Here is a 20,623-nt window from a genome sequence, read left to right as displayed (position 1 = left end):
TAAGCTAGGTCACCGGAGCTAAAAATAGACAAGAGGGCCAATGATGACCCTAGATCGCTCACCTGACCCATCGAAGTCATCCGAACAATTGCCTTGGCAAGCATTCTGACCAAGTTTCATGACAGGTGAGTCAAAAATGTGACCACTTGAGAGTTAACAAGGATTATTTATATTTGAGCAGTGTGACCTAGTTTTTTATTACCCAGGTGACCCATTCGCTATATGCTTACAAGGAACTCCGAATATAAGGAACAGATTTTGAATGTCCCAATGAGTTCGTTATAAGCGGAGTTTACTGTATAAAGAAAGATATATGAAAAATCTTGTCACAACTTTGCTATATAACTTTATACTATGATGCGGTTACGGTATGATACGTTTATATTAATAACAGTCAAAATAATTGTTGTCAGATATTGTTCAAAACGTTAAATAGTTTGTTCCGGTTAAAAGAAATTGTAAAAAGGACCCTTATATTGATGCTTCATTTTTCTATTAATACCTACATTCCTGCAAAGTTCCACTTATGTTGAATCAACCAATTAAAAGATATTGAAGTGGACGGAATGACAAACGTTTCAATATATAAGGATGAATATTTTTATGTTGTCATGTTATGCCATTGTTCGAAATAAACCAATGAAAACCAATAAACCGACAGTGTATGATAAACAACTGTATATTTACACTCTTTGTTCTAAAATAGCTGTATGCGGTCAAGGAACATACAATGTTACTTCCCAGATTTGTTGTAATGGCGTGCTGAGATCTAAAGAACTGAATACAGAATGGTGTTACACAATACCGGGCACCCCTTCTTCCCTTTCTCTGATTTGTTGTACTGGCTTAGTTATGAAGAACCGAATAAATGTTGTGGGACAAGTATATACATTCCTACATTCCAGATGTGTTGTGATAACGTAGTGAGCATTAAAGGAGAGAATAAATCATGCTGTGGGACAATACCGTATAACCAGATTTGTTGTAATCGCAAGCTAGATGATAAAGAACTGTATAAAGAATGATACGAAACAGAACCGTACAATCCCAGGAACTAAGCAGATTTGTTGTAATGGCGTGCTATGTTCTATACAACGGAATGGAAAATGTTGTGGGACAATTTCAATCCTGCCTATCTTCGTTGTTGTAATGGACGTCTATCCTTAGTTTATTTTCAAGTAAATTCGTGCATTGACAAAAACGTCACTGCTTGAACAATTTAACAAAGTATAGTCTAAAAGTTCAATATCTATAAAGCACTTAAACACATGAAATGGACAACTAATTTTTGAAACATATTGAAATTATGCAATTAGTTGATAAGTCGATGATCGATAAAAAATCTTAAGCAAAATATGTGTCTTTCTTTTTTGTTCAAATACAAGAAGAAATAGATATATTTGATTTTTATATACTTTTTAATGAAATATTGAGAAATATTGATGAAATAAAACTTTTATTTTCATTTTCCGTATTTTCACTATAAAGATTTATTTTACTGCTGTGAAACATATTTTCCGTATTTTCACTGGTGTCTTGCCGAACCACTTTCTTCTAAACTCGGTCAATTTACAAAATTGATGCACTGTTACATCAGAAAAGATAATGTATATAATTAACAGAAAATTTAAGTTTTTCCCATAAATACAGGATTTTTCACCTTGTGGTATGAAAATTATCATATTTCACTCGTGGCTACTGCCACTCATTAAGGAACATAAAAGTATATAAAAGAAACAAAAATGAAATTACACACAATTACGATGTCTAAATCAACAATCGAATAAAACAAATCTGATACCAATTCAGATTTCTCGTGTGTATAGTACGAGCAAAATTTACAAAATGATAAACAATATCGTAATTAAACATGTCATGTATTTTACAGTCCTTGTGCAATTCCCTTAGAAACCAGTTTTCCGTTTTTATGAGTTAACAATGGCGGCCAGACAAAGAAATCAACAGATTGGCCAGATCTCGTGTATGTGTCATAAAACTCTCTATTGAAGAGTCTTTGCCTATCCCTGTCGTCTGCAAGATATGCCTGTGGATATTGTACAGCCATTGCCCAGCTGATAGCCACACACTGACTGGCGTATGTATGAACAGGTCCTTGTATGGGAAGGTTTTGGTATACTCCTACTGTGCGGATGATCTCTGGTAGATAACGACGTCTGAACGTCTGAAAAATCAAATGAGCCGCGTCATGACAAAACCAACGTAATGGGTTTGCGACCAGCATGGATCCAGATCAGCCTGCGCATCTGCGCAGTCTGATCAGGATTTATGCTGTCCGCTTACAAACCCTTTAACAAGTAGAGGAACTGATAGCGAACGGCATGGATCCTGATCAGACTGCGCAGATGCGCAGGCTGGTCTGGATCCATGCTGGTCGCAAACCCATTATGTTGGTTTTGTCATGGCGCGACTCAAATTATACAAATATTTACTGCTAAAACCTAATGTTTGATTTAAGAATCGAGTAAGAATAACGAATCTAGTGAAAATGTTCGATTGATTTAACCAATCTAAAGTATATACAAGTAGAATATGAAAATCAAATAAGAATATCCGATTGATAAGTTATCTAAAATACATGCGAGTAGAATATAATGATAAAAGTCCTCACTTCTTGCAACCGATCTACGCATATATTTGCGATCCTCATTCTGTATCTCACCAATAACGACCTTTGATCTTTTAGCTCTTCACCATACGACTAAAATGTATATCAAAATGTGTAGATCACAACTTAATGCATTGTATATCATTTGAATAAAGGAACATGACGCTAGCTGCTATTGATGGCTATAGGTCTAGGCATGGCTATAGGTCTAGGCATGGCTATAGGTCTAGGCCTGGCTGTAGGTCTAGGCATATACATTTAAACAGAACTGAGATGAGACCGAAGAGTGAAACGAGTATATCGAATATGTTATGAATAGATTTACCAAACGGATAGGTGGGTTAAAGATTATGCAATTTCTTAACAACTCTTTACTTACTGTAGGCTTTGAAAAGTTTTACAAATTCAAGTTTGCAGATTTAAAGACAAATAAAAATGTTCGCCTGAATACATGTTATAATTCAGTCAACATGTCATAATCTGTGAATTTGTATGTAATAACCGTTGCATAGGCTCCCTCCAAAAGTATTTTGCTTGCAGCATCTTCCAACTTTGTTATTTGCGTGTCCGCCTCAACGACTGATATATAGTATGCATCCTGAAAAAATATTAATGGATTGTTATCATGACATGTGTTTATGTAAAGTAATGCAATACAATACGAATAAACCGAAAGCAAATAGGGCGGACAAAGGGTGTCGATGGACTTCCATAGAAGTAGAGTTTTCTCTTAGTTATCGCATCTAATCATAAGGATATGTTTAAAAATATGTTTATTTCATTTATTAAAAAAGATAAGCATGATTGTAGCTATGTATCAATTAGACCTAACGATTCATTGAGAATAAAAAACAATATTTCAACAATGCAAAAATTGATAATGACACAAAAAATACCATCAAAAATTACAATTATTGAGTAAACAGTCACAACGGCTAGATGAAGGAGAGAAAAAAGAAAAAGGTGGAGGAGCAAATGTAGCAGAAGCAACAACAACAATAATTACATTTACCAACTTACCAACAGTATCTTAAGAAGACACTTAATAGAGTTAAACTCATCTATCTTAAAGTGTTCCAATTCATCAAGAGCATCTGCCCATTCGTTGTGATATATTTCCTCCAACTTTCCAGCAATTTTTTGTATGTCACTGAGATCCCTTAGATCTGTCACATGACGCTTCCTCATTGGCATTTTCCGTTTATATCTGAAGTTATAAAACTACCTACACACGTGTGCATAAATATACATGAACCTACATGCATCAAATTGTTTATTTATGAAGTTAATAAAATACCCTCGTGTGCATAAATATATACATGAGCTACATTCATCTTACTGTTTATATCTGAGGTTATAAAACTACCTACACACGTGCGCATAAATATACAAATGTACATGAACCTACATAAATCTTACTGTTTATATATGAAGTTAATAAAATACCCACGTGTGCTTAAATATACCTGAACCTAAAAGCATCTTAAGGCCTCAACAGACGGTAGGATTTTGTTGTACAACACTAATTACAGATAAGATGTACAATTTTCTAACTCTGCATTGTAGGAATCAAATAAGGTTTCCCTAAAAAAAGTTCCCTCCCAATTGATCCCTTACTTACTTTACTCACTAAATATTTTTCCCCATGAGTAATGATTGAAACACCTCCACTTTTTTTAAATTATTAATTTTTAATGTGCAGCCTGACCGAGACTCAAACCTGGGACCCTCGGAATACCGCACTGCGGTTCTACTGACTGAGCTATCCGGCCGCCTATAAACTACCTCCCCTGATTAGAGAACAGTTCAATACCATGACATACTCATTTTCGGAATAATTTGAGATTCGAACATACCACAACTTTGGGTCTCCTGAAGAGTTTTCCAACATTATTTTACCCCATCTTTCTACTATGTTTACCTTTTAGCCCTAATTGTTCTGTAATTTCATTCATTACACCCATTATCAGGAGATTTGGTAATCTGTTACTTGTCATTGTGGGAGGTCTGTAAAAATCTGTAGGACAAGATTTTCAAAATAAAACATGTTCTACTCCTACATCTAGACTTAAGGTTTACGAATTCAAGAAATAGTTGCCTTCACACATTAAAATTTGCTTTAAAATCTTAGTTTTAATTGGTGTTGTACTTCAAAATCCTTCCGTCTGTTGAAGCATTTACTGTTTATGTCTGAAGTTTATAAAATACACACGTGTGCATCAATATACATACATCTATCATACTATTTATATATGGAGTAAACAAATACATGTTATGATGAAACTATCGTACTGTTGATATCTGCAGTAAATAATATAAACAAACATGAACCTATCTTACTATTTATATATCAAGTAAGGAAATGTTCATACGTGAATGGATATGAAACTATATGTGAATAGATATGAAACTATATGTGAATAGATATGAAACTATATGTGAATAGATATGAAACTATATGTGAATAGATATGAAACTATATGTGAATGGATATGAAACTATATGTGAATAGATATGAAACTATATGTGAATGGATATGAAACTATATGTGAATGGATATGAAACTATATGTGAATAGATATGAAACTATATGTGAATGGATATGAAACTATATGTGAATAGATATGAAACTATATGTGAATAGATATGAAACTATATGTGAATAGATATGAAATTATATGTGAATAGATATGAAATATATGTGAATAGATATGAAACTATATGTGAATAGATATGAAACTATATGTGAATAGATATGAAACTATATGTGAATAGATATGAAACTATATGTGAATAGATATGAAATATATGTGAATAGATATGAAACTATATGTGAATAGATATGAAACTATATGTGAATAGATATGAAACTATATGTGAATAGATATGAAACTGTATGAGAATAGATATGAAACTATATGTGAATAGATATGAAACTGTATGTGAATGGATATGAAACTATATGTGAATGGATATGAAACTATATGTGAATGGATATGAAACTATATGTGAATAGATATGAAACTATATGTGAATAGATATGAACCTATATGTGAATGGATATGAAACTTTATGTGAATAGATATGAAACTATATATGAATAGATATGAAACTATATGTGAACGGATATGAAACTATATGTGAATGGATATGAAACTATATGTGAATGGATATGAAACTATATGTGAATAGATATGCAACTATATGTGAATGGATATGAAACTATATATGAATAGATATGAAACTATATGTGAATGGATATGAAACTATATGTGAATAGATATGAAACTATACGTGAATGGATATGAAACTATATGTGAATGGATATGAAACTATATGTGAATAGATATGAAATATATGTGAATGGATATGAAACTATATGTGAATGGATATGAAACTATATGTGAATGGATATGAAATATATGTGAATAGTTATGAAACTATATGTGAATAGATATGAAAATATATATGAATAGATATGAAACTATGTGTGAATAGATATGAAACTATATGTGAATAGATATGAAACTATATGTGAATAGATATGAAATATATGTGAATGGATATGAAAATATATGTGAATTGATATGAAACTATATGTGAATGGATATGAAATATATGTGAATAGTTATGAAACTATATGTGAATAGATATGAAAATATATATGAATAGATATGAAACTATATGTGAATAGATATGAAACTATATGTAAATAGATATGAAACTATATGTGAAAAGATATGAAACTATATGTGAATAGATATGAAACTATATGTGAATGGATATGAAACTATATGTGAATGGATATGAAACTATATGTGAATGGATATGAAACTATATGTGAATGGATATGAAACTATATGTGAATAGATTTGAAACTATATGTGAATAGATATGAAACTATATGTGAATAGATATGAAACTATATCTGAATGGATATGAAACTATGTGTGAATAGATATGAAACTATATGTGAATAGATATGAAACTATATGTGAAAAGATATGAAATATATGTGAATGGATATGAAACTATATGTGAATGGATATGAAATATATGTGAATAGATATGAAACTATATGTGAATATATATGAAATATATGTGAATGGATATGAAAATATATGTGAATAGATATGAAACTATATGTGAATAGATATGAAACTATATGTGAATAGATATGAAAACTATATGTGAATAGATATGAAACTATATGTGAATAGATATGAAACTATATGTGAATGGATATGAAACTATATGTGAATGGATATGAAACTATATGTGAATGGATATGAAATATATGTGAATGGATATGAAAATATATGTGAATAGATATGAAACTATATGTGAATAGATATGAAACTATATGTGAATAGATATGAAACTATATGTGAATAGATATGAAACTATATGTGAATGGATATGAAAATATATGTGAATAGATATGAAACTATATGTGAATGGATATGAAACTATATGTGAATGGATATGAAATATATGTGAATAGATATGAAATATATGTGAATGGATATGAAATATATGTGAATAGATATGAAACTATATGTGAATGGATATGAAACTATATGTGAATGGATATGAAACTATATGTGCATGGATATGAAACTATATGTGAATGGATATGAAATATATGTGAATAGATATGAAACTATATGTGAATAGATATGAAACTATATGTGAATAGATATGAAACTATATGTGAATGGATATGAAACTATATGTGAATAGATATGAAACTATATGTGAATAGATATGAAACTATATGTGAATAGATATGAAACTATATGTGAATAGATTTGAAAATAGGTGAATAGGTATGAAACTATATTTGAATAGATATGAAACTATATGTGAATAGATATGAAACTATATGTGAATAGATATGAAACTATTTGTGAATGGATATGAAACTATATGTGAATAGATATGAAACTATATGTGAATAGATATGAAACTATATGTGAATGGATATGAAACTATATGTGAATGGATATGAAACTATATGTGAATAGATATGAAACTATATGTGAATAGATATGAAACTATATGTGAATAGATATGAAACTATATGTGAATAGATATGAAAATATATGTGAATAGATATGAAACTATATGTGAATAGATATGAAACTGTCTAATTAGTGATATCTGAGATACATGAAATACACATTTGTGCACAAATACAATGTATATATAAGCCGATCTCTATGTTGAAATAAATACAATTCACATGAAACTTTCTTACAGTAAATAAAATACATATGTGAGCATTAATAGACATGAGCATATCGTATTATTTATATATCAAGTTAATAAAGCACATGTTTGCATCAAAACGTTGACCTATCTCACTGTTTATATCTCACGTTAAAGAAATACATGTTTGTATATAAATATACATGTATTTGAAACTATCGTTATATCTGAAGTAAATAAATTTACGTAAATAAATATGAGCCGCGTCACGAAAAAACCAACATAATGGGTTTGCGACCAGCATGGATCGAGACCAGTCTGGATACATGCTGGTCGCAAACCCATTATGTTGGTTTTGTCATGACACGGCTCATATGTATTTTATATGTATTTTCATGATATTCTCGAAACAATCTTACAGTTGATATCTGAAGTAAATAAAAAACACATGTGCACATATATGCACATGAAACTACTTTTGAGTTATTATGGGAAGTAAATAAGATACAAGGTAATAGAATGAATACATAGATATACATGAAACCATCTAAAAGTAAATGAAATACACATTCTTGAAAAGTGAAATGTTTAAAAAAAAATCTCACAATAAATTTGACCCCAACGCCATATCTTTTCTCTGTGCATATGTTTCTGACGCCGGTCTTGACGTGATCTTGTTTTTATCAAACTTGCTATCTCCCTTCCATCCGCGTGGATATGTTTCTGACACAGGTCTTATCGTGCTATTGCTTTTATTAAACTGGCTACTGCCCTTCCTTTCATTGGGCTGAAGATTGAACTTAAGCGTTTTGAACGATTGCTACAAAAAAATGTAACTATGATTTTACTATGTCGACAAAGATTCATTAAGAATTTAATTGAGCCGTGTCACGACAAAACCACCATAATGGGTTTGCGACCAGCATGGATCCAGACCAGCCTGCGCATCCGCGCAGTCTGAACAGGATCCATGCTGTTCGCTATCAGTTTCTCTACTTGTAATAGAGTTGGTAAGCGGACAGCATGGATCCTGATCAGACTGCGCGGATGTGCAGGCTGGTCTGGATCCATGCTGGTCGCAAACCCATTATGTTGGTTTTGTCGTGACACGGCTCAATTTTTCTTTTTTTTTACGTTTTATATCGTTATACACAATGATAATACAAAAATTATAAAACTAAAAAACTAATTAACTAAGGCGAACAATTTTACTCACTTCTCTATAGGATGAACGCTTTCTGTAGAAATATTTATAGTATTCTTCTTCAGCAGGACCTAGTTGATTCCCTGCCAGAATCCATTTGCCAGTTCGACAATAATCTATCATCGACATAACATAATTTACTTTCCTTTTCTCTTCCCTATTCAATTCTCTAAATAGCTGCCTGTATTCGTCCGAGGCATCATCGAGAATCTTATGTACATCGTCATACTGCCTATAACGCAAGAAATCAAACAGCGTTTCCAGTTTACCTCTTGTTAGGTCCATGTTATTACTCTAATATTACTGTTTCGACACGTTTCCTATTCTTACCAAAATTCATTTGCTACATAGTCTTTTGTTAGGTCTATAAGTTTATATATCATTAAGAACATATATTTGTTTAAAGTTGTAGCAAATTAAGTGAGAAGATCGTGTGATAATACCATTGTAATAACGTGACATTGCTATTTTAACAAAACTTAAGTTATAGGCTTTAATGAAAGAAAACGTTTTCAAATTGCATATCATATTTCGACCTTTTCATTAACCTTAGCCGCTAAGGCATTGAATAATGTTACATTTTGGTGATTTATGTTATATTTCAAAAAAATATTTTACATTGTTCAAAAACGACAATTATTACAGTTATTATTATTTTTAAAAGATATTTTCTTTAACTGAAATTTAACGTTAATACAATAAAAAAGCTCTTTTCATCCCTTGAAAAAAGTTAATTCAATGTATATAAATGGTCCATTTTAAACAAAAGCAAAAAATGCAAATTCCTACCTAATAAATAAATAAATAAATAAATTTCGTTTCGAACAGCGGGGCTATTCTACTCACCCGTGCGTTGACGTCACATATGGCTAAAGTTCTGTGCGCATCTTCATCTCATTAACTGTTTCAAGAGTGCATTCACTTGAACCTATACAAGTTGACTTCTGCTGAAGCCGGTGCTAGAGGGCGTAGACGGTAGCTTGTGTTTATGACTACCGTCTATGAGCAGACTCAATCAAACCGAACATGTATCATTTTCAATTTATCGCAATTGATGTTCTTAAAGGTTTGGTTTCCATTATAATTTTTTTAGAAAAAAAAACCTGGTGCAAATTCTCGTTTATGAATTCAGTCACTCCAAACAAATGTGATTTCAAAATTACAATTCTTAGAGATCATCCAAGATTCATATTTGATTGAATTGCAGTTCTTTGCGAACTTAGAAAACATTTGATTCGAGTTTTGTGTGCAAGACCAGTTCTTACTAGACACCATATATGTCCTAACGATTATGACTGAAGGTCACTGCACTAGACCAGTAGCTTAGATTTTAGACTTATCCTGTAATGTCTGCTATATCATAGTTACTGGACAAGCCTGGGTAGAGAGATTAAACAACGCAGCCGTCTGGTTTCTAAATCTATTTACTAATGATCCTACATAGAGGTGATGCCAGGTGAATTTAGGCGGATCTTATCAGCTAGTGAGTGGCTAATAATAGCTGACCAATAGCGAGTCAATATATTACATCCGCCTTTTTTCTCAGAAGATTAACATGCAAGTAGTTTAAAAAGTTCATGAACTCAAATTCCCTGAAATAAAAGCATTATAATCATGAACATAATTTAGCATGTCATTTGTAAATATCTAAGACGCATGAAGTTTTCAGAGCAATAAAGTTTAGACATTTTGTAAACATTAATCTTAATGTTTTCTCTGGTAGTTTGAATGATATCATTTATTGCTATTTAATTTAAAGTAATCATTTACTGAAACATGTCATTAATTTTTCTTAGTTTAATTGTTAGTTTGTATGGTCAGTTTGTTATCATTGAGAATGAGTCTGACATTTTATCTCTGATAAAATGGACGGATCTGAGTGATATGCCTTCTCACAATGTCATTGTGTCTTGATTTTAATTCCACTTGAATTCCCGTTTGTCCAATAACAATGTATATTTCATTTTTCCATTTTGAGTCTTATTTTCCTTGATGTTTGTTTAGAATAAGCACTTTCTGTCCAAGTTAATATGTTATAATCCGAGTATTTGCCTGCCTGTCTGCGTAATTCTTCATTTTTTTGTTTTTTGTACGAATCCATTTTTCTTACTTTTGTATCATCTTTCTTTCTTCCAAAGTGTGGTAGTTTATTCCTTATTGTTCTGTTGAATAACAAAGATGCAGGTGCGGATCCTGTGGATACATGAGGGGTTGTTCGATATGTCATCAAAAATTTGTAGATTTCTGTTCGTCAGTTTTTCTTTCCATTGCTAGCATTTTGCTATTATTTTGTTGAAATGTTCTACCAATCCTGCTGCTTACGGATAATAAGGCGTAACACGTTGGTGTTTTATTCCGTTTGCAGTGAAGAAGTTTGTGATTTCTTGAGATACCATGTTTGGTGCATTGTCCGTTTTAATCACTGACGGAAGTCGATGTGTGGTGAATATTTTCATAAATCTTTGAATGATACATCTTGAAGTGATTGATTTCATTATTTCAAATTCCGGATAACGAGAGTAGTAATCTATTAATACAAGAATATATTCTCCCCCTGGGAACGGTCCTGTTAAATCCGTCCAAACGGTTTGCCAGGGTATTTCTGGTAATTCGGTTGGTGTGATAGGAAGTTGTCGTGGCGGGTTTGAAACTAGCTGGCACTGGAAGCACGTCTTGATCAGCATTTCAATTTCGTTGTCAATGCCAGACCAATAAACTTTTTTTCTCTTAGCATTTGCTTTGTTTTCACTATGTCTTGATGAGTTGATGTGTTTCATGTGCTAATTGTAATACTTTTGGCCTTAGTCCCTGTGGAATTACAATTCTGTTTCCCCGTAACACAATGTTATTATGTACCGACAGTTCATTGCGTAACTTGTAGATAATCTTGAAATCTTGATTTTTCGGCCATTTGTCATGCTGAATGCACTTGATTACTTCTTGAATGAATTTGTCCTGAGATTACTTTTTATCAATTTGATCTAAGGTCATAGCCATTGGCACGGCATTTTCGCAGACATCATCCATGTAACCTTCTGTGATATTTGATATCTCACATTTTTCTTGACTATACGTTGACCTTGAGAGGATGTCAGCTGGGTTTAATGCTCCTGATTGAAATTCTATGTTGAATTTGTAGCTTTGTAGTCTAAGTAGCATTCTTTCTAGTCTAGCTGCAGGTTTTTGTGTTGGCTTGAAAATGTTGACTAGCAGTTTATGGTCTGTAATTATTTTTAAAGGTTAATCCATACAGATAAGTGTCAAACTTTTCTATGCCCCAAGTTACTGCTAAGCATTCCCTTTCAATTTGACTGTAACGCCTTTCAACATTTAGTGTTCTACAGGTCTTAAATGTCCATCGTTTTGTTTTTGAAGCAAATTGCACCCAGACCAAATGGTGAGCCATCGACTATAAGAGTTGTCTCAGCTTCTGGGTTGTAGAAAGCCATGACACTTGCACTTGTTATCAGTGATTCTAATTGTTCAAACGCAGATTGTTGTTCTTTTTCCCAGTCGAATGGAACATTTTTTCTTGTTAGTTTTCTGAGAGGTTCCGAAATTGTTGCGAAATTGGGAAGAAATTTTGAGCAGTAATTTAGCAGTCCTAAGAAAGATTTAACTTCTTTCACATTTTTGGGTGGTGTTGTATTTAGCACTGCCTTTATTTTGTCATCATGTGACATGAGTCCATCAGCGGTGAGGGTGTGACCCATAAATGTGATGGTTGTCTTGCAGAATTCACATTTACTTTTGTTCAGAGTTTTTGTCTCTAAGGCGTTGTAGAACTTTACGCAATGTGGCGTCATGTTGTTCTTTTGTAGTGCCATATACCAAAATATCATCCGAAATATTTTTGCAGTTTGGTATGTCTTGAATTGTATGTTGTATTATACGTTGGTAGACTTCTGAAGCACAGGAAATTCCAAACATAAGTCGACGATAGCGATATATCCCATCGTTTGTGACAAATGTTGTTATTTTATTCCGGGTCAAGCTCTATCTGGTGATATCCCATGTTTAGATCTAGTTTAGTGAAGAATTTGGCTCCACTAAGTTCTTCTAGTGTTTCGTCAATGTTCTGCATTGAAAACCGTTCACGTTCAACTGCTGTATTTGCTTGTCTCATGTCTACACACATTCCATTGCTTTTCGGAATAATTACCAGGGGTGACACCCATGGTGTAGCACCTTCAACTTTTTCTATGACGATAGAATCTAGTAGTTGTTTTATTTTTTCTCTGACTTGCTGTCGCATTTTGAAAGGTATTCTGCGATTCGGCTGTGCAATGGGCTTAACATTTTTGTTGATATGTAGTTGTAGCTGGAAATCTTTGAGTTTTCCCAATCCTTGAAATCTGTCACCTAACTCTGATAAAATATTATCCATGTTGTTTTGTTTTGATTTGTATTCACATTATTTATGCAGAATTTAAGTAATCCTAGATCAACTGCTGTTTGCTGGACTAATAGTGGTGTGCATTCTTTATCAATGATGTGAAATTTTATTTTTGTTTCATTTTCATTTAATTTCATTTCCATGTCCGCAATTCCAAGAACTTTCAAAGGTATTTTTTGAGCATAAGGGTAGATCTTTGAATGACTTACGGTGTATACAATTTTCAAGCACACATATTTTCATGAAGACATTTACGCAGAATAAAGAATGTACATGGGCTGAAGAATCTAACAAAAATAGACGAGTCCCAAGCAGGTTTTAGAGCAGGATATTCCACCATTGTTAATATATTTATTTTACAAAAATACATTACTGTAGTAATGATTGTGGTAGATTTTATGTCTTATACATGTACATTGTATTTTTTTTATTGCGCAGATGACGTGGAAAATTGATATGAAACAGCAATTAAGTAAATATTGCAGTCACATACTATTCAGAAAATTTAATGAGAAAAAATCCGAAATAATCGTGTTGAGATGGAAACATAATATTTGAAAGGACAAAGTTTAAAAAGAAAGCTAAAGCTAAAGTGTTTGTAAATCAATAATGAAATAAAGGGAAGTAACTAAAACATCGGTCCAGGTTTGGTAGAATTTATTTGCCAGTCTTCATAAATGGGAATTTTAAATGATTGAAAGAGGGAGGGAAAACCCGAAGCAGTTACCTTGAAATAGTATTCTCGATGTCATTGAGTATTTTCATTAGAAATAATTGAAAGTGCAGCATCTCTCAACACGAGTCAATGATAAAATTTTACATGATTAAGTACGGGACAACCTATTAAAACTGCTACACAGCACTTTACACCAGTTGTTGTTGTGTGTAAAAGTTCTGAAAAGGGGAGTGTCCAGAGAGCAATGAAAACAGAAGCAAATAGTTAAAGATCAAATTACATGGTATGACTGAGTCTGTTCATGAATGCAATCTCTGGCATGCCGACTTAAGCGGTATTCAATGCTCAACACTAAAAGGATTGGAATAAACGGATAGTTTTGTTGGATCTCAAGTCACACCGACACTGCGGGCAACTAGATAGAATCACCGACCTTCTGTAAGCTAGCTAGATAGCTACCTCAGATGAAAGAATCTATTACGGGATTCCAACCATAACCTCTCCGCCACTGAGGCCGCATTGGCCACGAAGGACCAAATGTAAAAAATATAAGAACACTGAGATGAAACATTGGTATATATATTAAATAAATAAAAAATAACATTTTGCAAAAAATGTGAAATATGAATGAAATGTTCATAATTTATTATTGGACTGTGGATCTTATATTAAATAAAAACGTCGTTGAATTTTTAATCAATGCAATGGAACCGTGCGTCATCGAAATATCAAAATATAAATTTTTCGTTTTGTTGTAGTTGTTTTTCCTCTGCATCCGTTTAATCAAAATGATAAAGGGGAGCGGTGGCCTAGTGGTTAAGGTGTCTGTCTCTCAACTCAGAAATCATGGGTTCGAGCCCTACTCGGGTTACGTCCATCTTTCTTCATATGATACCAGTACTGGTTGGTTCCAGGAAGCGGACTCGAAAGTGATTAATATAAGTTGCAAGAACTTGATTCGCAATCGAGCTTAAATAAATATGTTTAAACCAAATCAAAATGATATACATTAGGGTAAGAATATATGGATTTTCATCATCATCATCTATATTGTACGAAACCCTTCTGTAAAATTTCACCGTTAAGAGAAAAACGTAATGCAGGCCACACAAAGTATAACAGCTGATTTGATGATGTTTTACTGTACGCATTGTAGAGTTTTGGATCGAATCCCTCTTTACTAGTAGGAACCATATAGACCGGAGGGTCTTGAACACACATCCACCATGTCACTTCAACAGCTTTTCTTGCGAATGACGAACCTATACCATCTTTCTCAGGTTCAACACCTAGCGAAGCTACACATATTTCTTTAAAAGACTTCTCGTAAAATTCCTAAAAGTATCATATATTACATAATGATTATGTTGTTCCTTTAGTTTCCTTATAACACGTTTATTTTTTTCATGTCTATAATATTAAACATTTGTACGAATTTAAGGTGCATGTTTGCATATCAAAATACGAATAGAAAAATCAACAAATATACTAGTAACTTAATTATAGATTGAAAGATAGTTTGATATCTCTGTTATTAAGAATATGTACCATACATCTTACTTTTCATAGGAAGGACCGTCTATGCAAAATATTAAAGGAGTACGAATTTCATGATTGCTGTAGTTTTTATTGTGTATCTGTTTACTATAAAAATAGGGGTTAATCTAGTTATTGCGAATGATTACCTTGATTAGCTTAGGCAAAGCTGTGGCTGCCATATCCTTTCGGTATTTTGTTAGCAAACTTGAGTCTGCAGACGTTTCCCTATACTGAAACAAATATAATCTGTGTGCTTTACTTCTTACATTAAATAAATAGTTAGGGATAACAAAAATATTGATAAGGAAAAACGAACATCCTTTTAGTTTATCTAACGTTACTAAGAACTATTTAAGGGTAAGTATTCAGAGGCATTCAAATATTAAGCAACAACTAGTATATGTTTACATGAAATAGGACTTACATGATCAGTACGTGAACCAAACTCAAGGATATCTAGGAACGCTGAATGTATATCTTGTAGTTGCCGTGTTGCTTCTTTTTTACAAAATGCATATGCTCCCTGAAACACGTGAATACCATGCATTTATATAAAAAGTATTTAGAATAAAAAATCATCTTGTAAGATTATATATTGAAACATAAACTTAAACGTTTAAATTAGAACCTAACATAACCACCTTTTTCGTTCCTAAAACTTTTATAGTTTGTTTTGAATTCAGTATCATCTTCACAGATGAACACGTATACGATTAATAATAGCTCTTATTTTTAATTGGATAAGAAATACAAAAGCAAACGTTACGATTATTTTGTTAATCAACAAAATTATAAGAATTACACGGTTGAAACTTAATCAGTATAAATAACTTGTTCCCAGTAATTATCTTATATTCACTTTGCGCTCAGATGTTACGGGACTTTAGGGTATATGAATTCAATTTACTCTTTAACTATAGATAGAAAGCAAAAATACCTGCACTATTGCCAAAAGCAATTCAATAATTGTCCTATCGTATATTTTTCTTTTGCTTAGTTTTCTAAAGGCTTCAGTCCACTCATTATGATACAGGTCTGTAAATGTTTGTGCGATATACGTAGGGGTATTAAAATCCCTACTTTCCTTTTTATCTTTATCTTCGTGTAACTTAAACCTGAAAAATATATATGAGCCGCGTCATGACAAAACCAACATAGTGCGTTTGCGACCAGCATGCATCCAGATCAGCCTGCGCATCCGCGCAGTCTGATCAGGATCCATGATGTTCGCTTACCAACTCTATTACAAGTAGAGAAACTGATAGCGAACGGCATGAATCCTGATCAGACTGCGCGGATGCGCAGGCTGATCTGGATCCATGCTGGTCGCAAACCCATTATGTTGGTTTTGTCCTGACGCGGCTCATATGTTTGTACTATTTGTCAATTATAAATTGTCTTTTACGCCAGCTTTATACCTCTTATCTATAAATTGAATGGTTTAATAGTTCCTTAGTAAACTAAGTGAATGGGCCCTCATTTACATTCCTTTTATTTTCCTATTAGGGTGGTCATAGCTTAAATAGCATATACCAAACTTTAGAAATTTAAAATACATGTATTTTTCATCGAAATTCGTAACAGAAATACGTACTATTATAATTTATTTTTTTAATCAATTTTTTTTCAATACAATTATATTCTTCGTTAACCTTTCCCATTCCAGGTCAGCGTCCTCTCCTGCTTCGAGAATACCGTCTATTGTCCATAAATCCTTCGTTTCTCTTCTGCTTGCTTTCTTTTGAGAAAAGTCGGACATGATGTTTTGCCACCCTTGAACTCTTCGACGCGTCGTTGTTTGTGTTGGGATATCCACATAAGAATCACCTTGCCCTGATAATGGATCATAGTATCTCGAGAAATCCTTGTATAGAAAACTCTGAAATTATAACAAAAATTGGTGTCATAACTTTCATTACATAATTTAAACAAGAGTTTAGAAACGAAATCTAGCATGGAGTCATTATCCTTTTTAGCATGACTAAACGCTGACTTGAAAAAAAGTTTAGTCATTGAATAATTCAACCATTTGTACTATGAAACATTTATAATGAATATCATATTCTCGCATGTACATGTATATATCTTAACAGTTACCTATTATTCAGGTTCAGTATAAGGTATTTGTGGAAAGTAGCAATATTCAAAAATAGAAATATCAAATGAAACCTTCAAAAATAATTTTCGTCGTAAAACAAGATCCTAAGTATGACTTATACGTAGAAGTATTTTACCTTAATGAACCCGTTCAATCGGTACTCTATGAATTTCGCTAGGGCTGGTTTCGCCTTTGTGATAGCCGAGCCGTCATATCCTTCGTTTAAACGCGCAATTATTTCATTTATTTCTTTCACAACACTTTTTTGAGCGCGATTTAAATTTGACGGCAACATGCTTAGCTCATATTCTGTATGGCCCATTAGTCGCCTAGCCTCTGTCGTCCGATTTTCCATCAGCATCGTTAGTAATAGCTCCGTTCTTGTCTTACTTTCCATGACAAATTTATTACCGCATACACACTTAACATTATCTTTCTACGTATTTAATTATTAAGTAAAACACATTTTCTGAATTGCGATTTCGCAATGTATTTATTTACACACATAGTATATCATTTCATAAATGTATTGATTTAGAAATCTATAATTTGCTACTGTAATAACAATGTAATATAACAATGCAGTGCATTAAACAATAGAAAGCGAATTTTTAAAGACAATAACACAAAACTGTTTTGAAATAAGACCACTTTTTAATTAACTACAATGTAATTTGACAGCAGATTAAATTATCTGCCAATTTAGTGGTTAATAAAGCACTAAGCATACACAATTATGAAAAAGTCGTTGTGTATTTGCTATTTTTTCTCGATACAATAGTTCTTTAATACAATAATAATAATAATAATAATAATAATAATAATAATAATAATAATTATAATAATAATAATAATAATAATAATAATAATAATAATATCTTTATTTAAAGTAGGTTACACATTAAGAATATACAATAGCAATTACAATGTATATATATCTTATTTTCAATGTGGCCTTCTGAATAGAAAAAACAACAACAACAATATGCATAGGTAAAAAAATGAATGTACAATATGTAATTCATTCATTCATTCATTCATTCATTCATTCATTCATTCATTCATTCATTCATTCATTCATTCATTCATTCATTCATTCATTCATTCATTCATTCATTCATTCATTCATTCATACGAACATCAAGATATGTTTTGCTTTTTTGCATTTTTCTTTTAAAACATTTAAGGTTATCAACATTACGAATATTTAAAGGTATATTGTTCCAAATGTTCATACCATAATAAGAAAATGTGTCTTTTATATAATTTGTTTTACGGTCTTGTCCATAAACCAAAATCTTACTAGGATATTATTCTGAACGGCGTATGTTGGTCATTGAATACAGATGTAGATATTTTAGTAAGTATGGGAATAATCATGAACAAACAAAATTTAGTTTCATGAATCTATGACAATATCCTTAAAGATCCTGTATGTTGTAATTAAGGTTGTTACCACACTTAAGTGAAATTTTATATATGTATATAAAAATGCTTCTAAAACAATTTTCAAACATCCAAGAATATGTAAAATATGTACTGCAAATATTTGTAAAAACATTATATGTAGTTATTAAAACATATGCATTCATTTCTTTTTGAAAAATTTGACTTAAATTTTATAGAAAATAAATTTCTAATTACCTCCCTTTGTTAACATGAAATTTAAACTCGGTAATATCTTTACAAATAATGCTTTTAAGAACTTACAATATTGATACATTTTCATTTTAGCATTATATTTATCATATAAAGCCATAAGAAAATATGTTACAGGATCTTTAAAACATAAAATGAAAGCTCACGTGAACTCAACGGCAAGTTTATTTTAATTATCCGGTTGGTTTATAGAAAGAAAAGAAGTTTACTGACAATTGAACACCGCCAAAAGTATTGTTTTATGTCTTTATGATTTGATAAATGTTGATTATATAGTTTATATCGGTATTTAATTTTCAGTATTTCTTTCTATGTATTTCACAATATTCTTTCTTTAAATCTAGTACTATAATGCTTCATACTGTTTAATTTTTGCACTCGACGTTTCCTTTGGCTAACACGGACCCATTTTCAGAATGTTTAAGAGCTGGCCAAAGAACATAATCTATCATGGCACCCCTCTTTGTACTGGGTTCGTAAAGAGTTTCGTCAAACTGTTGTGTTCCTTCATCTAATACCAATACCATACATACAGGAGGATCCTCGGCACAAAGATACCACGTCACTTCGACACATTTCATTGCATACTCTTCAAGTTGTGTGTTGATTTTCCTCGGATCTATACCGTATTTCTTTAACAAACCACCCAAATTGCTTTCGAGAAAGTTCTGTAATTAAATACATGTATACAAGATGAAATTTAGAAACAAAACGTTTTGAAAAGCATATACGAAGTTAATATTTCAGCTACAAATTTACTATTTATTGAAAAATATCAAATAGTCTAAAACATTGACAAGGTTGAGAGTATTTTACAAACACAAAAGTCATTTTTTGACTGCATTTATAGTAGAAGTATTACCATTATTGAAGTACAATAATAACAAACAGTTGATCTTATTAAAACAAAGATAAGGTTTATATCAAATTAACTAAACGTTTGTGTATGAACATTTCAAAATTATATCACTCTTGTTTAAACAACAAAAAACTTGTCTGTGGTTGTTTATGATAAATACTCTAATTATTTCACGGCGTCTCAACGCCGTGATATTGTGATGGGTAGTTTTCGGTAGCATGGGCAAAAGTCACGTGACAAAATTCCTTTCGATTTCTACAGCCGACATTTTATTGGCTTTAAATACGCAATCATTGTACAGCCCATTTCCGTGAAAAGTAACATAGAAACATTTTCCTTTCAAATCATATACATT

The 20,623-nt window shown here is 31.9% G+C and overlaps 2 protein-coding genes across 2 annotated transcripts; both read right to left on the bottom strand.

Moving 5' to 3' along the window:
• Positions 1-1,395: 1,395 nt before the first annotated feature.
• LOC132749743 (uncharacterized) lies at positions 1,396-9,411 on the bottom strand. Its single transcript, XM_060739639.1, has 6 exons — positions 9,054-9,411; positions 8,443-8,657; positions 3,647-3,833; positions 3,129-3,224; positions 2,630-2,719; positions 1,396-2,182 (listed from the first exon to the last, which is right to left on the bottom strand). Exons 1-6 carry the CDS (start codon positions 9,324-9,326, stop codon positions 1,883-1,885), a joined length of 1,161 nt encoding a protein of 386 aa, XP_060595622.1. The 5' UTR covers positions 9,327-9,411; the 3' UTR covers positions 1,396-1,882.
• A 5,265-nt stretch (positions 9,412-14,676) lies between these two features.
• On the bottom strand, positions 14,677-20,192 carry LOC132749744 (uncharacterized). Its single transcript, XM_060739640.1, has 6 exons — positions 17,887-20,192; positions 17,305-17,531; positions 16,590-16,767; positions 16,077-16,175; positions 15,799-15,882; positions 14,677-15,448 (listed from the first exon to the last, which is right to left on the bottom strand). The coding sequence occupies exons 1-6, from the start codon at positions 18,145-18,147 to the stop codon at positions 15,155-15,157; spliced, it is 1,143 nt and encodes a 380-aa protein (XP_060595623.1). The 5' UTR covers positions 18,148-20,192; the 3' UTR covers positions 14,677-15,154.
• Between the last annotated feature and the right edge of the window lie 431 nt (positions 20,193-20,623).

Source organism: Ruditapes philippinarum, unplaced genomic scaffold, assembly GCF_026571515.1.
Source record: "Ruditapes philippinarum isolate M1 unplaced genomic scaffold, ASM2657151v2 ctg4870_1_1_1_1, whole genome shotgun sequence".
Classification (NCBI taxonomy): domain Eukaryota; kingdom Metazoa; phylum Mollusca; class Bivalvia; order Venerida; family Veneridae; genus Ruditapes; species Ruditapes philippinarum.
Note: the sequence above shows the minus strand (reverse complement) of the source record. Positions and strands in the feature narration are given on the sequence as shown.